General features: G+C 30.7%; 1 protein-coding gene across 1 annotated transcript; it reads right to left on the bottom strand.

Annotated features, from left to right (window-relative positions):
- Window positions 1-1,120: 1,120 nt before the first annotated feature.
- LOC139481503 (C-type lectin mannose-binding isoform-like) lies at window positions 1,121-7,520 on the bottom strand. Its single transcript, XM_071264879.1, has 3 exons — window positions 7,126-7,520; window positions 5,067-5,243; window positions 1,121-1,390 (listed from the first exon to the last, which is right to left on the bottom strand). The coding sequence occupies exons 1-3, from the start codon at window positions 7,481-7,483 to the stop codon at window positions 1,167-1,169; spliced, it is 759 nt and encodes a 252-aa protein (XP_071120980.1). The 5' UTR covers window positions 7,484-7,520; the 3' UTR covers window positions 1,121-1,166.
- Between the last annotated feature and the right edge of the window lie 2,531 nt (window positions 7,521-10,051).

Here is a 10,051-nt window from a genome sequence, read left to right as displayed (position 1 = left end):
TTCTTTACTATGGGTTAGCACTCGTCAGCAATCATTATCATATATATTCACCTTTTGTTCAGTTGTTGTCGTTTGTTGATGTGGTTAATATCAGGTTTTAGACAACCTGCCAAATGGAAACTATTCCCAATATGAGTAAAAATCTCTCATTTTAGTAATCACTTGATAGTGCTAAAAGCGAAATTGTCTTAAATGGGTGTTTTACCTGAAATTGCGACAAATTATAGAAAATGGAACAATTGTTTTATTATTGTTTTTTTTTTTTGTCTTGAAAATTTTTAATTTTTAAAAGTTGTCATAGGCTTGTAACTTCTCAGTTAAGGAAGATAGGTCTTTTCATCTTTTTGAAAGTTTGCTGCATTTTTCATGAGTATGTGCAATTTAGGGAAAATCACACTAAGGTAAGGAAATTTTGTGTTTAGCACTTAGAAATGATACTCGAATGGTGGATTGTTTCTTCATTGGTAAAATAGTTCCCGATTTGGCGGGTTGTCTTCAACATGTCAAAAGTATTTTTTCGATTCTCTTTTTTTACAAAGATAAAACCGTTTATTTTCGTGTTTAAACTTATTTACACTAGTCAGTTTGGTTCATTTTATTGATTTCTGTTCGGTGTAATCCTTTGCTCAGTGTTAAAGGCCGTTCTTTGACATAATTATAGTCGTTTGCTTTCGACATGTTGTGAATTGGATGGAGAGTTGTCCCATTGGCACTCATACCTCATCTTTCTTCTCCTATAAACAACTGTTGGTTATATTGACAATTTAGAAACTTCACTGACACTGGAGCACGAATGTTTTGTTACTTCATTTGTTTGATGTGTAATTTGTATGTTAGAATAACATCCCTTTGAACTGTTTTTCAATTTCAAAAAGTCTATCGAATCAATGCATTTTTGTCTTACATTAACAGTTTCATATTGTCAAAATTTTATTTATTCTTTCCATTAAACTTATTCAAATTAATTTTTTTTTTTTCAGTATTTAACATGATTTTTTGCTAGATATAACCATATAACGAATATCCAGTATTAGAGTATTGCGTTTTGCAAATAGTGCTTATACTATTGTACTTGTCTTAAATCTATACTATTGAGTACTAGTACATAATCAGTCAACTAAAACATAGAAGTTTTTTAATACCATTTATTGAATTTATGCAATATCTCAAAGCAAAATTTCACAAATGAATGAATACGTCCCTTTACCACCATCCTTCCACTTGTACTGAACTGTTGGTGAAAGAAACAAGACGGTTTCTCCATTATTGTTTGGTTGTCCTAATGCCCAGCTGAAGTATTCTATTGGGGATCCGTCAGTAAATTGCCATATATTTCCGATCTTTTCTCCTTGAATGTATAGTCTCCTAACATCAGACCCAATAGTATTAGCTGAAACAAAATGTCATGACAATCAATGGACATATAATCTGAAGGCAGTTTCAAGGCCAATATTTAGTTTAGTCAGTTTGTTTTTAAGATGATGTTTAACGATAGACTGTTAACTTTTGAATGAATGCCTGTAAATATAAATGCAGTTTTGATTTCAATTGGATGCAATTTTGTTCTCTGATTTCATAATAAGTTGAACATTCCAGAAGAATAGAGCTTTGCATAACATTTTTCAACCTGTGTAGTATTTTGCAAACTCAATTACAATTGATTATGAATGGAGAAGAATTATTAAAACCAAAATCCAAATCGTCTTTCAATGTCTCTGAGTAGTTATTACCTGGTAAACTATTTTCTATAAGGGTCTTTGTTATCAAATTCATCAATAAAATAGGATCCTGCTAGAACTTTCGCACATGTTCATAAGCAATATTGCCATTAGATAACAAATCCTGTACAAGATCAGCCCATTTAACATTTTGATTGTTTATAACACGCGTCTTCTTTTTTCGTGTTCTTGGGCGGGGCATACAAGTTTATTTGAGGTCGAAAGTTTGGAATTGACCAAAGACAACGATCGTTCCTTAAATAGTTGATCGGAAAAAAGTTGTTTCTGGACTGATTATGTCGCACGGCCTTTTGCTAAGCTTGGCCGCAGTTAAGTGTATAATGGAAAGAAACCAACCGGATGACCAAGAATATACATAACAGATTCTCGTGAATGATAAGTATGTAAATTTACCCAAATATAACTTTCTATGATTTGTCATCCTTAGAGTTGTATGCATCGATTTGATAAAGTGGACCTATCTATGATATGTACCAAAATTCTGTTTATAAGGACATATGTGTTGTCATACAACCAATTATTCGTGTGTGTACAAAATATGGTTCTTGAATAATCATCGACGGGCAGTGCATTTGACTTCTAAGTTAAATTAACTGTTGACACAAAGATATATGTTGCCTGTGTGTAATTTTGGTTGAATAATGAAATATTAAACAATGAAAATTAAAGTAAAACTATGTAAAAGTTTAAAGTCGATGTATCATTACTGCGGTCGCACAAAATAATCACTTTGGAATGGAAATAAGCCCATGATAATACAATTGCTATATATGATTCCCTTTCCGAAACTGACCGAATCACGTTATCTATAGTAATTCGTCATGTTATCGCAAATGTCGATATCGAAAACAACACACCGGAATATCTTAGAGCTTTGTAACGACGTCAAATATGAACCCGTACCTTCATAAACAAAACTAAAAGTATAGAAATTTTAATGTGGGCTTTTGAGGAAAAAATCATTTTCTTTTACAGGTAACCTCATTTCTTTTAAAATAGATCTGACTATTTGAGAATGATAATATTTGACTCCTAATATACAATGATTTAACATCACGAGGAACAGTAAACTTTATTTAAAACTAGACAATGAATAAACTGAAATAAACATCTGATATGACTTTTGAGTGTATTAAAATTGTTGTTAGAATAGCAAGCATCGAAATTAAAATCAGGAAGCCCCAATTGCAATATTTGTTTACTATCTTCTTTCATTACATTGAATATAAAAAGTTAAGAAAACAAAATGTATTAACATTTTCAGACAATTATAATTTGGAACATTAAACCCCTGTGTTTAGCATTCATATTTTTTCTAGGTCAATAACCATGTCCAAGACCGAACAAATTCTATTTTTAGACTTTGAAAATAACAAGTTTCTTGCAAAACGTAAAATCACTAAAATAATGAACTCCGAGGAAAATTCAAAACGGAAAGTTCAATGGCAAAATCAAAAGCTCAAACACATCAAACGAATGGATAACAACTATCATATTCCTAACTTGGTACAGGCGTTTTTGCAATTTTGTTTTACTTTACAGAAAACATGTTAAAATAAGACAAAGCATTACAGAAAACCAATAAGGAAATATAATGGAGGAATATACAAAAACAAAAGTCACATACAAAATACTAGTACCCAGAACAGGAAACTGGTTAAGTAAAAAAAAAACCAACATGAATTATTAAACATAGTTTATTTACAACAACAAATACAGTTAAAACAATATATAAGTTCAATCAGCTTTAGATTTTTATATCTTATACGCTATAATTTGTTTCTTTATATTATTTTGAAAAAAACCAAACTTTGTTCAATTATCATTTTGTATATTTGTAGATCAATCCAGTTTATTTTCATACACCTTCTTAAAATTGTCTTGAAATCGCTAAATATCTAATTCTGCTCAATAGATTTACAAAAAAAAAACATATATATTTATGAGTTTGACTGTCCCTTTGGTATCTTTCGTCCCTCTTCTATATATTGTTGACATAAAATTTCTGATTTAATGATACAAAATAATCATATGGTTACCGACTTCCTCTTTTGTCTTATAATCAATGTAGTAAAAAACGTTAAAAATCGACATTTAATGACTTGCAACGCGATGACGTTACGATTATCTAGACGTTTTGTTGGGTTTTTTTCACAAAGAAGTCAATTTTAATTGATGTTTACCGTAAAAACGAAGTCGGTGACCCTATTTTTATTTTGTATCATTATATCGGAAATTCATGTATCTACAGAAAAATCTATTAAATAGAAATTCGAAATTTGATGATTTTAAGACAAATTTTATAATGTTATTTTGCAGATTTTATGTGCTTTCTATACAAATATTCGCCCATTTTGTAAGAATACAATCAGTATTATTTCAAACGATAAATGAAATAAATGCACTATTTTTTCGATTTTCAGTTAAAGTTCAATTTCAATCAAATCGAAGTAAGAGAATCTGAAAGTCCAAACGACAACTGCAAATTACCTGGTGCTTTAAAAGTCCTATTGCATATATTGAGGTATTTGAAAAATGATGAAATACAGATGTAAATTGATATTGTATTCAGAAAAAAAACTGATGTAATGAAATACTCGAAGTAAGTCGTGTTAAAAGTAAACTAAAATTGAATTGGTCATGTAATAAAATTGACCTATTATGTAACAATGTCATAAGTATGTATGGTTGACACAAAATATTAACATTTTATATTATTGAAAAAGTTTTTTGTGCTGAGTTCAAACAACATTTTAAAAGTAAATTCTTATATGATACAATGTCAGATGATGGTGAGACTTTTAAATATTTGGCTTTGAGCGTTCCTGGTTAAGGTAAATTCAGAAAAGTGCTTTTGATGATACAATTTATAACTCGTTATTTTCATTTTTTTCATATATTTCTGTTTTACAAAATAAAAAATTAAGTTCATGGCATGCAGATTTCTCTTACGAGTAGTATTAATCTGAGATATAAAAAAAAAATATCATCGAATGTTTTCATGAATATGACTTGAACATTGAAATTGAAAGACTTTTATATATGAACAGAAACGATAGAATATGTTATATGTGCAACTTCAATACAGTTGAGGAGGAATATACTTTTAATGCGTTTCATGTACGTATACATTCGTATGAAATATATAGAACCAAGTGTAAGTATCCACCAGTATTTGAACTTAACTGATTGTTTGCATACTATTACTTCACACGGAATGAAATAAGTGCGATGCATAAAAAAGGTTTCAAGTTGAACGTTTTGAAAAAAAACATTATTGTTGCTTAAATTCTTACAAATTTGACTATATTGTTTATTGCAACTTACTTAGATACTGGTGTAAGTATGTTTGTTTTAACGCAGAATCAATTCTAATTAACTGCGCTCCGTCATCATCACATCTTTGTTTTGCTTTGTCATAGAGCAGTGCATTGTTAACTCTGAGACACAAACATGCCTCGGCTATTAAAGTATAATCATGAGGACAGTTTGATGAATGGCAACCTAAATTAAAAAGTAAAATCTTGTAACGAAATTGATATGTTATATTTGTCAAATTCTTCCTGACTTCAATGTTCTTGTGTGATAAGCATGCGACTCAAATTTAAATGTACTGATTGGTTTTGAATTGGTAAGTACCTTAAGGTTAGTTAAAAAGACATTTTACTTTTCTACTATTCATCAACGCTTTACAAAACAACGGGTGTTACTAAAGATGCAAAACTGTTTAGACTGTTCGGTTCCTCCCGATTTTTGTAGAGGTGTTTGTTGCTCAATCTTAAACTTTCTGTTTCGTCTTACGTCGTTTTTAATTTCTTCCTTTTCTTAACATTGTTACATAGTTTATTAGACTAAAGCTGTTACAATTGACTTAGTGGTGTAGCTTCAGACAAAAGGTACCCTGATGTATCCATATTGAAGATCCATTGGTGGCCTTCGGTTGTTATTTGCTCTTTGGTCGGGTTGTTGTCACTTTAACGCATTCCCTATTTCCATTCTCAACTTTATTTTATATAGTTAATAATTAGTTCAAAAAACACACCAACGACTTAGCATTATAAACCTTAGTTAGTTAGTTATATAATTCAATCTGAACATACACATCTGAATCGTTCTGTTTCATAGTTTACGTATTTGGTTATTCCATCCTGAAACAGTCTTCATGTATACTGGTTAAGAAAATAGTGAGTTTCCAATGTAATCAAATAATCGTTATCTGACATTATTGATGAATATATTATGTATGTTCATTATATTATTTTTTTTATTAGAATAACAAAAAGTTGTATAACAATTTTTTTTTAATTGAAAAGCGATTTATTTTTTATCATATTTCAAAAGTGTTGTGTTATGAGATGAATTTAAAAACAAAAGTTATACTTTAAGGGCTTTATCATCTGATGGTGAGAAGTCAATTCTAATTTTACACGTGCTGTTTTTTTAGAGACAAATCAGTTATCACACAGTTTTTCCATATACGTTCTGTAAATAAACTGTTTAAATTCTATGTACCAATATACTTAAATAACTTAGAATTGACAGAAACTTTTGAATACTGCAGTCTGTTTTTATTTTTCACTTTCTATTTGATATTTTTTCTGTCGGGTGCAAATACAAACTTTCAATCCTGGTATCTATGATGAGTTTATTTTCAACCGCTGGGTTGATGGATTTGTTTGTGGAGTTTTTATTCCCCGAGGGTGTCATCAGATCAGTAGTCAGCATTTCTGTGTTGACATGAAATGGCCTTTAGGGAGCTACCATTTGATTTTTATGGGGGGGGGGGGGCTAGGATGAAAAATTTTGTCCTGCATTTTTTTTTAGCTGTAATCTCTGTCCTGCCTTTTTATTTTTCACTGTAATCGGTCCTGCCTTTTTTTTTATAGTTTATCCTGACATTTTTTTACCTAAATTGTCGTCCTGACTTTTTATTTTTGCAAGTGTCACATCCTGCCTTTTTTTTACTCAAAACTCCTGTCCTGCCTATTTTTTTCAAATTTCATCCTAGCCCCCCCCTTCCCCCCCCCCCCCCCCCCCCCATAAAAATCAAATGGTAGCTCCCTTATATGGTGATACTAATAAATTAACTGTTTACCAAACTTTGAATTTTTGAAATACCAAGGCTTTTCTATCTCAGGAATAGATAACCTTAGCCGTATTTGGCAAAACTTTTAGGTATTTGTATGACCCCAATGCTCTTCAACTTCGTACTTTATTTGGCCCTTTAACATTTTTTTTTTTCGAACGTCACCAATGAGTCTTTTGTAGACAAAACGCGCGTCTGGTGCAAATATTAAAAATTGATTCTGGTATCTATGATGAGTTATTTAAGTGTTTGTATTGGAGTAAGCAGTGTTTTGTGTTAAAGATGTATGTGATAACTAACCTTTGAATACTTCGTAATACATCCATCCTTGATTTACTTGATCAGATCTGTCTGCTGTATTATGATCAAATGAAGACAACTGACAGGTTCCTGTCGACTTTCCATATAAAAATCCCAAACAGTGCTCTGTAGAAAGACACAACTGCATGCAATATGTAACTACTGGTGATTTTTCCTGTATTATCAACGACTGTACAGCGGCATTGTTTATACTCTGATATATATATCCTCTTGCTGTCTTTTGTAAACAAAACACAAAACTTATATGGTTTAAGGTAAGAAAAAGAAAGCAAACCTTCATGGTGGTATCAAATGCTCCAACAGCATCAATTGTAAGTTTTTTAATGTATTGGCGCATGCGTATCTTCTTTTGTTCTACATTTTTGATTGGTTACTATTCCTGTTAAGAAGTCACAAAAAAAGAATACAATAGAAAACTAAAACAATATGATGATTATTTATTGTGGTTAAGGTAGATTTGGGAAGATGAATAAATGAAACATTCTAGACTAAATAATACATGGCAATATTTCAGAAATAACACTCAAATTTCGAAACAGTTTGTTTGGTTTTCCCTTCAATTGTTTATTTCAAAATCTCTTTTTTTGTGTCTCGTATTTCATTTTGTTGCAGTAATGTTCCCTTTGTCATTTCATAAGTGATATTTACAAATTTCAATACAAATAATAGTGATTGTTTTGACACAGTGTGAGAAAAGTGGATATTATGCAATCATCATGTAACAAATTATATGCTTTATAAAACGTTTGATTAATTGGAAGGATGACAGCTAAATATAGAAGTTGAAATTTCTATCTTCGTCCTGAGAACCGTTCAAGTTCAAGTTCACATATATATAACTCGGATTTGTATGAGCTTGTGTTTTTCAAATTTGTGCCACTTATTATACTATAAAAAAAGCAAATGTGCCACTTCTTTCTGTACAGTATCTAATCATGACGACGGTCAGGCTAATTAAGCAATTATATCCTATCAATTTTGTAGATATCTAATTCACTTAAACCCTTTATCAGTACACAGAAAGCAAAACCAATGTTTAAATATTACCAGACGACAATGATCACATACATGCTAGTAAAAACTAAAGCCAAAACAAAAAAAAGAAGAACAAACTAAAAATCAGAAATTGTACCCCGTTAAATAAAGAAACAGATAACTGCAAAACCAGCAACAGGGATCCCATCATAAAGATGAAAGGACATGTACGACAATGTCACTTTTTTGTCATTTGAATTCGCCAGTAAAAAAAGGTATTTCAAATCTTTCTTTTGACAGATGCCCGTAAGACATTAGTTCGACAAAAATCAGTATTGATAGTTTTCAAATGGGGTTTTAGCTTTAAGCTTGCAATCGAAAGATGCATATTAAAAACCGAATATCGAAATTTGAATGTTGAATGTTGACATTTTAGATATTAACATTGATTATTACTTTTTAAATTAATGCTGTAAGTTAAAATTGAATGCTAAATGTTTCGATTGAATGCTGTATGTTGAGATTGAAAGCTGTATGTTGAGATTGAAAGCTGTATGTTTAGATTGAATGCTGTATGTTGAAATTGAATGCTGTATGTTGAGATTGAATACTGAATGTTTTGATTGAAATCTAAATGTTTAAATTGAAAGCTGTATGTTTAGATTGAATGATGAATGTTAAGATTGAATGATGAATGTTAAGATTGAATGCTAAATGTTAAGCTTGAATGCTAAATGTTAAGCTTGAATGCTAGTTGTATAGATTGAATGCTGAATATTTAGCTTGAATGCTGGTTGTTTAGCTTGAATGCTGGTTGTTTAGATTGAATGCTAAATGTTGAGCTTGAATGCTGGTTGTATAGATTGAATGCTTAATGTTTAGCTTGAATGCTGGTTGTTTAGATTGAATGCTAAATGTTGAGCTTGAATGCTGGTTGTATAGATTGAATGCTTAATGTTTAGCTTGAATGCTGGTTGTATAAATTGAATGCTGAATGTTTAGCTTGAATGCTGGTTGTTTAGATTGAATGCTAAATGTTGAGCTTGAATGCTAGTTGTATAGATTGAATAATGACTGTTTAGATTAAATGGTGGTTGTATAGATTGAATGCTGGTTGTATAGATTGAATGATGAATGTTTAGCTTGAATGATGGTTGTTTAGATTAAATGTTAAATGTTGAGCTTGAATGCTGGTTGTTTAGATTGAATGCTTAATGTTTAGCTTGAATGCTGGTTGTATAGATTGAATGCTAAATGTTTAGCTTGAATGCTGGTTGTTTAGCTTGAATGCTGGTTGTTTAGATTGAATGCTAAATGTTGAGATTTAATGCTGAATTCTTAGAATACATGCTTAATGTTTATATTGAACGCAATATGTGTAGACTGATTGCTGTACGTGTTTCTCAACCCTTATACGAAACAAAACAAGCTGCTTCTTTCAGAGGTTAGCATACTATGTAAAGGGTTTTAAATCCTTATATAGTACACAATTCGCTATAGTTTCCTCAGAGAAGGTATTGAAAAAATCCGAATCGTTTATATACGTATTATATACGTTTGTAAGGCTTTTGGCATTTTTCGTAATTTTTGAATTTTTGATCAGTACAGATTAAAATTAAAAAGTTCTAAAAAATTTTGAACAACAGATCAATCATTAATTGAGTCTTCATCATGAATTTTTCTTGATAAAAAACACAAATTTTGCAAAACTTTGAAATATTCTCTTTTATCATACCTTGTTAAACAAATAATATTTACAAATAAGTTTCCAAAGCACATTTGATAATCCAACCGCAGTCAAGTAAACAGTTTTATTACGGTCTAGTGCTGTTGGTAAACCTCTACCCTCAACGGGTGTGAGTATTACCCGTACGTTCATTGGGCGCACAGGGTAAATCATAGACGGTTCACCACTCTTCTCTCCTCTTTA

This window comes from Mytilus edulis, chromosome 7, assembly GCF_963676685.1.
Source record: "Mytilus edulis chromosome 7, xbMytEdul2.2, whole genome shotgun sequence".
NCBI lineage: Eukaryota > Metazoa > Mollusca > Bivalvia > Mytilida > Mytilidae > Mytilus > Mytilus edulis.
The sequence above is the reverse complement of the archived record's forward strand: the minus strand, read 5'-3'. Positions and strand labels throughout refer to the sequence as shown.

Excerpts from the sequence above, each read along its gene's own strand:
- LOC139481503 (XM_071264879.1), bottom strand. The coding sequence starts at position 7,483 with ATGCGCCAATACATTAAAAAACTTACAATTGATGCTGTTGGAGCATTT. Across the intron at positions 5,244-7,125 it reads GTATTACGAAGTATTCAAAG|GTTGCCATTCATCAAACTGT; the intron begins GTTAGTTATCAC and ends TTTTTAATTTAG. Across the intron at positions 1,391-5,066 it reads ATACTTACACCAGTATCTAA|CTAATACTATTGGGTCTGAT; the intron begins GTAAGTTGCAAT and ends ATTTTGTTTCAG.